The 15,443-nt window shown below is 31.4% G+C and overlaps 1 protein-coding gene across 1 annotated transcript; it reads right to left on the bottom strand.

The window, feature by feature from the left end:
* Positions 1-4,879: 4,879 nt before the first annotated feature.
* On the bottom strand, positions 4,880-6,857 carry LOC111399610 (premnaspirodiene oxygenase-like). Its single transcript, XM_023027019.1, has 2 exons — positions 5,910-6,857; positions 4,880-5,608 (listed from the first exon to the last, which is right to left on the bottom strand). The coding sequence occupies exons 1-2, from the start codon at positions 6,855-6,857 to the stop codon at positions 4,982-4,984; spliced, it is 1,575 nt and encodes a 524-aa protein (XP_022882787.1). The 3' UTR covers positions 4,880-4,981.
* Between the last annotated feature and the right edge of the window lie 8,586 nt (positions 6,858-15,443).

Raw genomic sequence — 15,443 nt, 5'->3', positions numbered from 1 at the left:
AATTTCAAAAATTATTTATATTACATTTGTGACTTGGTATGTGAGACATGTGATGTTGAGATCGGCCAGGAAAGTAGCCATGATTATATATTTTTTCTAGTTTACTGAGGGGCATTGGCCGTATTCTATACTATATTGAGGGATTTTGACTGGGACTGAAGGGGTTTTGACCTTGTACATATAATTTATTGAGGGGTCATTGCCGTGTTTTAAGAATTGATTATAAGAGGTCTTTGAGACCGGCTTTTGTTCACTAAGGGGGCTTGATGCCCATGTCGGAAGTGCTTAGCCCAAGAGGCAGTCTACGTGCGTATGACTAGCTTATAGATTTTAGTCAGAGGGTACATTTTTGGTGAATTTTTCAGTATATTTGATGTGATGAGATTATAATATGATTACCAGCTTATATTCATATAATCACTTGAGATGATATTTTACAATGTTATGTGAATGTCTTACTTTTTGGCTATAATTATATGATGTTGTCTTGTGAATTATTAAATGATATAGACTTGATTTTGATAAAAATGTATAAATTAAAAAGTATATTTATTTTGAACTTCTCCACTTATTGAGCTATCAACCTATATATTTTTTTACATTTTTCTTATCAAGCAATAGTTGAGTATTTGTGTATCTTATTTCTATTGTGTTGTGTTATAGTTTGGGAATTATATATAGTGGATTACAGGTTAGTTAGTCATATTTACAGGGGAGATAATGCTGAAATTCTATTAAAAATAAATTATAAAAAGTTGGATATTATAGTTGCAGTAGCCTTGATGGTGGGTTCAACTTTTAGTTGGTATCCATCTTCGATGCATGCCACATTTCGAATCTAGTAATGTTACACGGGATAGGGTGTGTCATAAATGCCATGAATCTTATTTTTATTGTAATTTAAGAATTATAAAATTTCATGATCGTAAATAAAATGTTTACAACAATATATACCCTTTTTTGGGTAAAAGTAAACTTAAATTTTTTTTTTTTTAATTAGCTAAACACATCATACTTCCCATCTATTTTTAAACAATAACTACGCTAAAAGGGCAAAAAAATAAAAAAATAAAAAAATAGACTTGTCAAATTAAGAAACCATATGAAAGTAATTAAGTATATTGTCAAAGTATGTGCAATTATGTGTTCAAGTTATATGATTATTAAGGAAATCTCTTTTATTATGATATATGTGGAATATCAAAGATTATTTATGACATATTTTTGACTTGGTATGTATGATATGTGATATTGAGATTTGTTTGGCATATGAGATATGACATTGAGATCGGCCAGAAAAGAACCCATGATTATATACTTCTTCTAGTTCACAGAGGGGCCTTGGCCGTGTTCTATCCTACACGGAGGGTCTTGACCGGACATTGGTCTTGATCGTGTACATATAGTTCATAGAGGAGCCTTGGCCGTGTTCTAGAATTGATTATGAGATGTCTTTGAGACCGGCTTTCGTTCACAGAGGGGCCCAAAGGCCCGTGGCGAAAGTTCTTTGCCCGAGAGGCGGATTACATATTTCAGTTAGAGGGTACATTTTTGGTGGATTTTTCAACACATTTGATGTAATGAGATTATAGCATGGTTATCAGCTGATGTTATATCATGATTTTAAGATGATATTTTATGACCTTATGTGAATATTTCACTTTTTGGCTATAATTGCATGATGGTGGCTTGTGAATTATCAAATGATATGAATTTGATTTTCAATAAAAATGTATAAATTAAAAAGTATATTTATTTTGAACATCTCCACTTATTGAGCTATCAACCCATATATTTTTTTACGTTTTTCTTATCAAGCAATAGTTGAGTATTTGTGTATCTTATTTCTATTGTGTTGTGTTATAGTTTGTGAATTATATATAGTGGATTACAGGTTAGTTAGTCATATTTACAGGGAAGATAATGTTGAAATTCTATTAAAAATAAATTATAAAAAGTTGCATATTATAGTTGTAGTAGCCTTGATGGTGGGTTCGACTTTTAGTTGGTATCCATTTTCGATGCATGCCACATTTCGAATCTAGTAGTGTTACACGGGACAGGGTGTGTCATAAATGCCATGAATCTTATTTTTATTGTAATTTAAGAATTATAAAATTTCATGATCGTAAATAAAATGTTTACAACAATATATACGCTTTTTTGGGTAAAAGTAAACTTAATTTTTTTTTTTAATTAGCTAAACACATCATACTTCCCATCTATTTTTAAACAATAACTACGCTAAAAGGGCAAAAAAATAAAAAAATAAAAAAATAGACTTGTCAAATTAAGAAACCATATGAAAGTAGCAAGTAGGCAACAGGATTAAAAGGAACTTGAAACTTTCATGAGATACAAGGTCAATAAAAACTCAAAGCTCCCTGATGCACATGTAGATCATTAATATGAATGAGATTGGTTCAGTTCTTTGCCAAAGACTGACATGGAGAATGGTACAAATAATCACCAAAAACAAAATTTTACTTGAATAAAAAAAAAAGGATTCAAGTAATGCATTCTCGGATTATATCAGAAACTCGAAGACCAATAAACAGAGATGAGACCATTGAGCACTGTTCGACTCGATCATCGTTACATTTTAATTGCAATAGAACACAGAGTATATCAGTTTCATTTCTGCATTTACATATGGTTCAAGAGAGTTAAAGGGTAGTAAACGTTCAATTTCATTAGCAGAAAAGAAATTTCAACTCAAAGCTTTACAGTGATTTGCAGCTGTTAAGAAATCAAATGAACAATCAAATAAGCAAACAAACAGAATATTATTTATAACCGAACATGTGACTAAGAATTGTTCATCGTCCAGTCAATCTCTTTTATTTCCAAACAGTGTACATTCAACCCAATTTTAATACGTTAGAAATTTTTGAAGCTGTACAATGGTCGTGTGAATATCATACAACATATTTGAAATAAATTCTAGTATATATCAAAAAAAGTAAATTTATTATTCAAATTTTCAGGCTATATTTTTTTTATCCGATCTCCAGAAAAGGTAGATTTGGGCTCTGATACCAGATTTTAACGTCAAAATTTATTTATTTATTTTTATTTTAATAAAAACAGACTTGAAGTATTACCCAAAAAAAAAAAAAAAAAACCCATCTTCTTTTTCTAATTTAAGAGAAAATTTCCTTTTATTCAAAATTTGAAATTTAATCGACAAGTCAATAATGATAAACCATCAATTTAAGTGAAAACTTTCACATAAAATAAAATCTTAAAGTACTACGATTTCAAACCATCAATTCAAATTTAACATAAAATGTTAAATGTTTGAACATAGGAAAACCTACTAAATACAGTGCTCAAAATTTAACATAAAGATGTTCTTCAACAAGAAAAATGAAATTTGCAAATTATCATCTTTAGAAATTTTACTTGGCGGCCCCATAAGCATTACTCAGTCAGTCTGTCATATGTCTACACGACTCATTCTAATCTAAAAAGTTACTGTAAGAGTGAATATTTTGAAAACACTCAATAAAAAATACATACATATTTTTATTAACATGATATAAATATAAAATGACATAATATATCGACTTTTTTTAAATTTAAAGTAAATTGGTCACAATATCCAATAGCTCAAGTAATTTTTAAGAATTTCTATATCACGTAAGATTTATATATTTAACCAAAAAGTTCATTTTGTAGAATTTAACATAGAAATCGACCATAAGAACTAAAAGTATTTCATGCCAAAATTTATATAAACATCAAGAAATAAGAATTTGTCACTTTTCACTATGCATTCTTACCTCAATTGACATAAAAATTTCTGAAATTATTCCTTGAGACAATGATTAAAACTAGGTAGAATGTTTGTAACAGAATGAGAATCCAACTTTTGATATTTTTGAACTTGGCTGATAAAATAATACTCCTTTTTAATGTGTGTTAACGTGTGAAATGTATATGCAAAGGAAAAAAAAATTCTCACATATTACATATGTATAGCTAGGGCTAGATAAGGTCCGGTTTGGTTCTAATGAGAATCGAACTCGATTTGAAATTTTCGGATATTTAGAAAACGGTTTAATTGTCAAACCGTTCGGGTTCGGGTTCGGTTCCATTCAGTTCCAATGTTCCATATTATAATTAAATTTTTTAATATTTACAAAGTTACATTAATTCAACTAATGTTATATTCAATTTTAACTCTTACAAAATAACGTAATCCCATCTTATGTGTTTTTTGTGTCTCTCTTTGCTGAGTTCTTCATAGATTTAATTGTTAAAATTACAGGAAGAGGAAGATAGAGAACTCAAAATAATTAAGAGAAGTGTTGTCAAATTTCAATTCGATCTCTCCAGAACGGTAGAAACGACACTATGGTAGAGTAATAAATTTGGATAAAACTTAGGTCAATCTGATTAAGTTTGCTTTGAATTGAAAGTTAGAAATAAGGAAATCATATTTTCGGGTTTGAACTAAATTAACTAGTTAATAAATTTATTTAGAAAAAAAAAATAATTTGACTTATTTAAAATAAATTAGTTAAAAAATTAGGGAGATTCGATTCTTCGATTCTTGATCTAGAACCAAGAATCGAACAGAACCTGTCGGTTCTCGATTTAGATATCTGTTCGTATATCTAATTTAAGAAGACTCGTTGAAATCCCTAATTGGATGTGATGGAGGAGGAAATTTGTGATTAGCTCTCTGAGTGATTGTGCCTATTACGGAAAGTCATCATCCCGTGAAAAATCTATTAATCTACACTTAAAAAAGGGTTTGAAAACTATCAACTTTTTATATATATCTCGCAAAAATTAATTGTTGGATTGTTTTAGCCGAAATTTTCCAATTTTGATTAAGTTTCTGGCCAATGAAATAAATCAAATTGCTAAATTGAAGCAAACACAAAGAGTGATCAGTAATTGATCAACTTTTATAGAAAGAAATTCTTGATACTAGACCATTATTTCATGTTACATAACTGCATCATGACATTCATTTTGAACTATGAAGTGGATAATAGGATACGGGTATCAAGAACAGATGATTTTTTCTTCCACCTGATGCCCCAAAATTCTCAGTCATATCAAATTCTTCAGGAGAAATTCCCCCAGGAATTTTCCAATCAAAATGGTACAATAGTTGTGACAGTGAAATCTCAACGCTTGCTAATCCAAAGCCAATGCCGGGACACATCCTCCTTCCCGCGCCAAATGGTATGAACGCATAATGATTCCCATTAAAATCAATGGGAACATTGCTGAATCTCTCTGGTTCAAACTTTTCTGGATCATTCCAATACTCAGGATTCCTTGCCATTGCCCAAACATTAGTCATTACTATTGTTTTCGCAGGAATATCATAACCATCAAGCTTGCATTGTTCCCTGCACATTCTAGGGCATAATAGGGGACCTGGAGGGTGTAATCTTAATGTTTCTTTGATGATCATTTTTAGATATTTCAATTCCTTAATGTCACTATCTAAAATTCTTTCTTTTCCATCAAATGAGCGTCTTACTTCCGCCTGTGCCTTCTCCATTGCTCCTGGATTCTTCATCAGTTCAGACATTGCCCATTCGATGACTAAAGATGAAGTTTCAATTCCAGCAATAAACATTTCCTGTATTCAAGCCAAAATTAATTTATAAGTTCAATGAAAATTTCGATAAAACGGATATAAATTTTTTGAAGCACCTCATAAAGTCATAATACAATTAAGACCAGCCACGTCAGCCTATTTGCTTGATAATTTAATATTATGAAATAATATATAGTTCATTACCTTAAAATTTTTATTATATTGATATTACCATTTTTTGTTCTTGAAATTCATATTTAACAAAAGTAGGCAAGTAAATGGGTTAATAAACATTACAAAAAAAAAAAAAAAAAAAAAAGTTTTGAATGTAGATTTTACTCACCAAAATGTTTGCTTTAATGTTGTTCCTGGTGATGGGAACAGGAAGGGCCTTGTTCGCACTGATCCTTAAGAAAATGTCCAATATATCTTCTTCCATTGATTCTGAACTTTTACTTTGCCCTTTTCTCTCTTGGTGCTGTTGGATAATGTCTTCCAAAATTGCATCAGTCCTTCTTTGCATCCTATTCAATTTTCTTTCAGATCCACAAAGAAAATGGAGGAACTTCATCGATGGAAAAATATCCGCAACATTGAAAAATCCTGCAATTGATACAGCTTCTTTTATAGTCATTATTATAGAATTTTGGTCCTTACAAATTCTCCCCACTGTTGCCATGCAAATTATGCCACTTTCCACGGCTAAAATATGTTCAGTTAGATTTATTTGTAGCCCCGCTGAGGACCTTATGGACAGAATCAGCTTGGAAACTTCGTTTTCCATAAGAGTGTGAAATGATCGAACTTTCTTACTGCACAGGAATTCTGAAATGCATAATTTACGCATCTGTCTCCAGTATTCACCGTGTGGAGCGGATGCAATGTCTGAACAGTTGTGTAACAGGATTTTGGCTATCATAAGCTCCGCCCTATCTGAAAACGCGACATCATTTGTTTTCATGATTTCTTTTGCTATACGAGGAGATGAAACCACGATTGCTGATACTTCTCCAAGCTTTATGTGCATCAGCGGGCCATATTTTTCTGCTAGGTTTTTGAATGCATGGTGTGGTAGGGAACCTATCAGCAGGTGCAAATTTCCTAAAATAGGAAGTTTCCATGGCCCTGGTGGCAAATTTTGAGCTCTAGATTTCTTGTAACGGTTAGCTACCAGGAACAAGAAGAAGGACAACAGGAAACAGAAATTAGAGAGGGAAATAAGGAAATGAATATCCATTGAAGCGAAAATTGGATGCTTGAAGTTTTTGACAAATGATCTAGGCAGCTGCATGCAGTACTTATATGTAAATATGTAAATGCTAAACATAACATTTGTTGAACCCCGCTTGGCCGACGGGGGGTGCGTTCACAAGGCTGTCCAAGTTGCACACAATGGGAGTGGGTGGATTAATTTTTTATTCAGATGGGCTCCACCCTTCTTGAGTTATCTGGCCGAGTTCACAGAACCCGGCTTCTTTACAGGAAGAAAAATTCCTTTTTATCGGTCAAAACTGGAAATAGATTTATTGTCCCTGTTTTATCCCCATTATTTAAAAATTCATTCTTTGTTTTCAAAATTCTTTCTCAATAATACATTTTTTACAATAAAATATTGTACACGTAAACCAAAATTTTTAATACTTTTTAACCCATACATTCTCAAAAAATTCACTATTACAAAACTCATCTTCTATAAAAAAAAAAAAATATTGAGATCAAACGTAGGAATGTAATAAACTGTTTTTCAAACATTAGAATGTTGTAAAATGTATGTATATGTGTCTGTGTATATATATATATATATATATATTATATTATATTAATTTTTAATTTAATTTTTTTCAAGTTAACTTACGGTCCTCTCGATAGTAAGGTCCCTCTGTTTCATGAGATCAGAAAGTTTGAGATCAATGCTGCTATAAATGAAATATTAGAGTAAAATATACAACAATTAAAAAAATTTGGGACTACTTAAGTTATCCCTACAACCTATAATGGTCAATGAATGTGGGCCAAAAGATGTAGCTCTCTTTTCAGACAATTAATTATGCACACAAGTGAAAGGATATTTTGCACTGTTTTCATACACGACCAGAGCATGGATGAGAAAAAGATTAAGCCCCTTTTGGCCCCATTAATTTTATTTCCATTACATTTCATTATCTTCTCCTATTTTCAATCACACAATTTTCTATAAAATAATATTACATATAAATAAAAAATTTTCCATCTTTTTCAACCACTCATTTTTCAAAAAAAAATATTATTCTACCCATTTTCTTTTCCACAAAATGAGGGTCAAACGGGGGCTAAGGATGTTCAATCGAAGTCGAATAAGTAGTTAGTTAAAAAATAAAAATATATAAAATAGAATTTTATCACATAATATATGATTATTTCCACATGATCCGTTCAAAGTTATTACAAATCCATATTTATCAATGTAAAATTTCAATAAGTTGTTTTTCCATATAAAAATTAGCATCCATTTGTCTACATTAAAAATACTATTTTAAGATGCAGATTCGCAGCTAATTGATGTGATTATACATTAGAAAGATTATATTTATTGAAGGTTAAACCCCAACATTGAGGGTTCCCACCACCCAACCCCGTCTCTGGAGCATTGTGAGAGAGATAAATTTCGAGATGTGCTTTAGCAGGTCAGGGAACAAGAGCTTGTCCATACACTGATACACACAAATAGTCTAATTCCATATTTCAGGAATCGAACTTTCACACTGTGGCTGCCTGCAAGGCTAAGCTACCTCACTCCTATCCTTTGCACCACTGGGCTATGCCCCTGGGGGCGAAAGATTATATTTATGGGCATGGCATAGGTGAACGATGGGTTGTCAACAAGTTTAATAAACCCACATAAAAGAGCTACGTTGGGATGAGAGAGATTTAGTCGGATCTGCTACTCAATTTTATTGTTCATTTTATTATCTATCTAATTAATTCTTAACATATGGGTTGTCAGAAAGTTTAATAAACCCACAGAAAAGAGCTACGTTGGGATGAGAGGGATTGAGTCGGATCTGTTACTCAATTTTATTGCTCATTTTATTATCTATCTAATTAATTCTTAATATGTCATCAATAATTAACATGTTATCTCAAATTTACTCTCATTAACTTCTTCGCTAACTCATTATATTGATGATGTGTCAAGAATTAATTGGATGGATAGAAAAATCTCAACTCTTGTGATTGGGGTCAAAGGATAAGCAGCTAAAGCAATTTTATGTGGTTGTAGTTAAAAATTTAATAAATTTTTTTCTTAAATTCTCAATTGATAATTGTCAATACAAACCGACAAATATAGTCAAATTTTCGATTTATGGCTTAATGGGCCATGACATTCAATTCATAAACGGAAGAAGCTATTTGTACAGCACCAATAGGTGCTGTACAGGTACAATCCCTCATTGTGGGGGTGGGGCTGTGAGCCGTGCTGTGTGCTGAGCTGTACACACATCACGGCTCTTCTTAAACACCACTCAAGTCAAACTCCATTATTAGGAGTGACACACCCCAAGTTGAATTCCATTATTGGTAGTGGCATTTAATTCATGAAGACTTTTGAGAGAGTTTGTATAATCATTATGATGTAACAACTACCATTATGCAGACGGACCAGGCCCCATATCGTTTAACCCTATGTAGACCGATCCCTATAGTCATCCCGTTTTCGTCAGTTGATAATTTGCGTAAATCGACAACCAACTAATTAATCGATTTAAATCTTAATTGGACTATTAAACAACATTGTGTAGAGGTATCTCTAATAGGTGTCAGAAGACCGATCCTCAGAATGCCATGACAAAAGAATTAAGCTAGGCGTACACCCTTCAATTATTTGGTCATTGTTTGGAAAAATGTTGTACAGGATTCTGCCAACTCATAGATGTGTCGAACTAGGTGTACATATAACATGATTCTTAACAAAAACACCTTTTTCACCTCCTATTAGAATTTCAATAATGGGGTATATGAAAATAGTTTCTAAGTAAAGTAGAAGTAATAGTAGCACAAAAAACTCGTTAATTCTTGAAGATACAACTGAAGAGGTTCAGAGAGGCCTCCGTAAACGAGCACATATATAGGAAGTAAATTGTCACCCTCTAAGCATTTGGAGCTATCCGGCTAGGCAAAACATGGAGATAGGTAAACGAAAAATCTAAGCCATTTGTCTGTAATATTCTTATAAAATTGCTTTGCACCTCAAGAGGATTATAGCTAGGGAGTTGTTCAGTAGGTTAGGGGCTTTTAAACACTGCTATGAATTGAGTGCAAGATGATAACATAATGAAATAAATAAGAACAAACTATGAGCACCAAGATTTATGTGAAAGCCCAAGATGGAAAAAAACACAAGCAGAGGAGGAGAAAGTAACTATAATCAATAGTAATTGTGTTTACAACAAGATCTCAATACCCTCAATTAAGATTTAAAACTCTCAAGATATTGTATGAATGTTATAGGAACAATACAAACCGTGACTTATAGATATAGGCATAGAAATCAAGTTGTAGATGAATAAGAGTCCAAAAAACACATCAGACCGCTAAATGGGCTTGAATTGGATAACCCTATCACTCGAGCGATAGGCGAGCAACAAGTCTTTGGAGAAAATATACAAGAGTTACTCGAGCAGCAGCTAATGTTAGGTTAGCGAAAATACGACGACTTTTCTTCCCGGTCCATAATTTTGATTTCTTCAAGACTACTTCAAACAAAACTCCAATACCCACTAGAATTTGGGTCAAATTATAACAAATCTCCACCTTGAACCAAATTTCAATACAAGGAATTTCATAATATCTTCAAAGTAAACACCACGGTTTCTCTTCCAAACAAGCCCCCAATGGGTTAAATCAATGAAAAACACCAACTAAGTTCAAGCAGTGCTCAAACTTAGCAATGGAAAGTAGTTTTGTTATCATATCATCAGGATTATCCTTGATATCAACACTGTTCACTACAATATCATCATGAGAAATCACATCACGCACGAAATGATTCCTCACATCAATGTGTTTAGTCCTCTCATAGAACATCTGATCTTTAGTCAGAAAAATAGCTATGACAAAATATTGTAAAAATCTGCACGTCTTCACTGATTTCACCAATTAATCTCCTCAACCTCACAGTCCCTTACATGCCTCTGTAATGGTCATGTACTTTGTCTCTGTTGTAAACAAAGTTACTGTATTTTGCAAAGTAGTTTTCCAGCTAATAATACAGCCTCCAAAGGTAAACACATACCTTCTAGGTGTTTTCCTCTTATCAAGATTCCCTACACAATCCGAATCTACAAACTTAATGACTACATTTATATTTCTACCGAAATGCAAGAAAGCATTAGTAGAGCTCCTCAAGTATCTGAATATCCATTGCACTGCTTTCCAATTTTCTTTGTCAGGATTTGCCATGTATCTACTAAAATGTTCTGCACGTAAATCCATTTTTTTAATCTGTACATTCTCCAAAAATTCACTATTACAAAACTCATTTTCAATAAAAAGAAAAAAATGGGGATCAAACATATGAATATACTAAATTGTTTTTCAAATATTAGAATGTGGTAATTGGTTCTGTCAAACTCTCTAACTTTCATATTGAAAAAAATAAAAGAAAAAATCAAATAGCTTACAAAGCTCTATAAATCACGATGTGATTCATTTAAATAATATTTTTCTAATATTGTCAACTACCAATAAATGTGATCTCCATCGACATTAAATCCCTCTTTACTTAAAAGAGGGAGTCCGTCAGTTACTATTCATTCACAACGTATTTTGATTTTCCCTTTTATCCTCAAAGAAAACAACAAACTACTGACGCCATTGGTAGTCAATTCAACCAAATTTGTGTGGTACCGACACTATTTCAACTAAATTTTATTATTATATAGAAAATATCTTCATTGTGGTCAAATTTGCAAAGACTGGTCAACATCGATAAATCTATTTTGACGTGATTTAGAAAATTTCCTAATAATCTTTTAAATTATTTTTAGTATAAAAAGAGACATGATTTAAAAAATGAAAAATTTCGATAACAAGTTAACTAAAAATTCATCAACGATTGTACGATAGTCGAATCTATAAATTTTCTATATTCTCTTAAAGCTCATTTTGAGGACAATATCATAGATATATCGATTGATCTAAATGAATATCGAAAATATCTAAACGCATATGAAACGTGTGTGTTCAAAAATGCGTATAACTCGTCTTTTTTTATTAAAAAAATCAATTAGTTTCTTAGTGCTTATTATTTTTGCGCGTGAATTTTCTTAATATAATTAGAACGATAGAAAGTATGTTTTCATAAAAGATACCATAAAAGGAAAGAATAATTATAATTGGGGATTTGGAAAGGAATACAGTGGATTTGAACGTCGAAAACGATGCCCACCCAGCGATGCTGGTGGCCATGACGTGCGTGTCGAAAAGAGCTTTCCGAATTGGGATCATGGGCGCGATTCTAATAACCGTAGTCAAAGTTATGGCCAAATTACCAAAAATACGTTTCGATAAAAAAAAGCCATAACTTTGGCTACGATTATCAGAACCGCGCCCATGACCCCAATTTGGAAAGCTCTTTTCGACACACACGTCATGCCACCAGTTTCGCTGGGTGGGCATCATTTTCGACATCAAAATTCGCTATTTTCCCTTCCAAATCCCAAATTACTGTTCAAATAATCAAGATATTTTTCTTTTTGTTTTGTTTTTCACTCACACGTGTCCCCATGTCACTAGTTTTAGAAGTGGACAATTTTAAATCAATATGACACTTGCCCATACATCATTAAATGGGACTCACATGTGGACAAAAAAAGCAAAATGCATGTGTACTGTTGGCTTTCTTATCACATAAAATTGCTCCAGTTTTCAAAGATGCTTTCTCACCACATATAGATAAAATAACTGTAGTACGAAATCAATTTAGTATACATTCAAATTTGTTTTTTGATCTGATAAATAAATTGTATTGATCACAAAATTAGTAACTTTTGAGTCCACCTCTCGTTGTGTATGCTTGTTCTAGTTTCTTTAACCGTTGGTGAAAATCTACAACAAATCGAGGACATTAGAGTGTCGCCTTCAAGTATGTTCTTCTCATACTTTTTCTTTTTGTATTATGTTTAATTTTTTGAAACCGTATTTGATTTATTCTTTCTCTTTTATTGGCTTTTCCTGTATGCATATTTGTAATTTAGTTAACTATCCTACAAGCTACTCTGTATATGGATATAATATTTTTTTTTCATATATTCATCGTCGTGGATTGATAAAAAATAATAAAATGGTTAAATATGGTTCACATGATGGCTTTTTGATCATTTTCCATTTGGTAGCTTATTATTCAATGTCACCAATAGAGTGCGTCATATTTGTTGGTGTAAATTTTGTTGATATACACTTCAATTTAATTTTTTCCTCTTTATAGGATTGTGTTTTACTGAAGTTTGTACCTTTTAATTGTGTGAAAGCATGTATATATGTCGGTTAAGTGAAAACATAATGTTACATTTTTCAGAAAATGATTAGAACATCTTATTCTAAAATGACCATTTGTTCTCTCATTATTAAAACAACTTTCGGTACATTATATTATAATAAATTTCTTATTTCAGTTTTGACAAACAAGTTATTTTAAAATTAATCATTTGTTCGGGAAAAAAAATTATGGATCCCATAAGTTATGATGGGAAAAAATAATTTTTAAGAAGAAAATATCTCCCAAACAAACTCTAGTTTGCTTGCTCGATAAATAAACTTATAAGCAGGGTGAGACATCAGACATGTTTACCATACCAATGATAATTCAACACCAAAAGCTGACTACTATTCGAAAGTAAGCGTGAATGTTTCAGTCCCCATGTCCTCCTGAAGAATAAATTATTTTTCTCTTCTGAAGAGCTTTATTCCATAGACTTGGCTTTTATACTGCCAAGGCTTATTACTTTGCGTTTCTTCATAAATAATTATACTTTATACTCCATAATTCGGACTTTCGAAAGTTTAATTAAATGCTACTTTATGTACAGACCTAAATATCCACTGGTTCCATCATTGTACAACAAAATAAAACTTGAGATATTTGTTCAAAGTTGAGATCATACAGCAATCAACAAAAATTAGAGCACGTTCCGCTGTGCTTAAACATAAATAAAAGTTGCTTTTAAGTGATATTTTATTTTCAATCATGTTTGAAAGAGCAACTTTTCTCTTATTTCAAAGCAGAAAAAGTACCTTTAATTGTAATACTTACCGTAATGTCATGTCAAGTTTTAGTTAATAAAAATAATCTCTTTACTGAAAGCACATATTGTACATGGGGTTTTCAATTATACAGTTTTATTGTTCATTCTTTTGTAATTCTGATAAAAAAAAAGTTGTAGATGAGGTACGGATGTGAGAAGAAGACTATTTTTTAAGACTTATACAATCAAGTATAAAATGCTGAAAATACAAGTGCAAAAGGGGTCGAACATTGAACTGTACATGCAATTTATTTTTAGAAATATATTGAAAATATAGAGATTATCTGGATTTATAAGTTAGGCGGTGTAGATTTCATAATTTTCAAATAAGATGGATACCATAGTCTTCTCCATTACTGTAGTTCAATTGCTTTTTTTGTAGGTAATTTTATTTTATTTTTTATTTAAGCCTTCTTTATTATATAAGTATATTGAGTCTTGATGAATTATGTTTTTTTAATGGTCATTTTAATTTACTTCTCTTTTTGTTCCTCTTTCTATTAAGAGTCTACTATTGATTATTGACTATCTCTTTCTATTTTTCTTAATCCTTATTTGCTTAATCTATTGCTACTAAAATTTAATGGAGGTAACTCTATTTCTCATTAACTTCTAATGACTTTTTCTCCATATTTTTACCATTTATGTTTAATATAATAGGTCTTGCTAATATTCTTAATACAAATAAAGAACTTATTAGCCAAATACTAAAATATTCCATTCAATACTCTTTCGACTAAATGTTCCCTTTTTTTCTCTTCATCCTTCGCATTGGAAGAATAGAAAAAAAATTGATATTATTCAACCCGAGACCTGTTTAAATGCAGCAAATAAAAACGAAAATTTTTCTATTGGATAATTACAACAGTATATAGAAATGAAGTCCTTAAAACATTTCAACAATAAATTGTTAAATGAATAAGATAGCCTTCCGCGGAGAAAAATACTATTTAGTTGAAATAAATACTTAAAACTTTTAATGAAATTAGTATCATGTACTAACATCCAGAAAGGGAAAACAACTACACAACATCAGTTGCTCGACAATGCAATAGTTATTATGAACTGGTAAAAAAAATCTTGATATCCTAGAGCCAAGTTAAAGCGAAAATAAACTTTTTAGTCAAATTGATCAATCTTCAATTCAATAGCATGCTAAAAGGTAAGACAACACATAAGTTCGATAAAATATCGTTTTTCAATTTTGTTGATAATTGTCTCTTTTATTGTGCTTTTTTCCTCACTTTCTATTACTGCTAATCGTTTAACGTATATATTTATGAATTGTCTTAGTAGTATAAATATTATGTCAAATAGGGTTGATCTACCACTCCGCTTCTTTACAATTATCGTAACTTCATTGGGCCATAACGATCGTTTGGTGAGTTCTAAAATAATCTATTTGTTAGCATTTATTCATTGGACTGTAATATTCGTTTGGTGAGTTCTAAAACTAAATATAGAGTAAATATATTCCTTACGAGATTTATATTTTTTTATAGTTGATCCCGAGAACTTTTGTGCAACGCTTTGGACACGACCTTACTGATGCAATACGTTTGATTGGTTATGATTGAATTATCTGCAACATACAA

Source organism: Olea europaea, chromosome 9, assembly GCF_002742605.1.
Source record: "Olea europaea var. sylvestris chromosome 9, O_europaea_v1, whole genome shotgun sequence".
In the NCBI taxonomy this organism is placed as follows: domain Eukaryota; kingdom Viridiplantae; phylum Streptophyta; class Magnoliopsida; order Lamiales; family Oleaceae; genus Olea; species Olea europaea.
Note: the sequence above shows the minus strand (reverse complement) of the source record. Positions and strands in the feature narration are given on the sequence as shown.

Coding starts and splice junctions, on each gene's coding strand:
- LOC111399610 (XM_023027019.1), bottom strand. CDS start 6,857: ATGCAGCTGCCTAGATCATTTGTCAAAAACTTCAAGCATCCAATTTTC. Junction 5,609..5,909: donor ACATTAAAGCAAACATTTTG/GTGAGTAAAATC, acceptor GCTTGAATACAG/GAAATGTTTATTGCTGGAAT.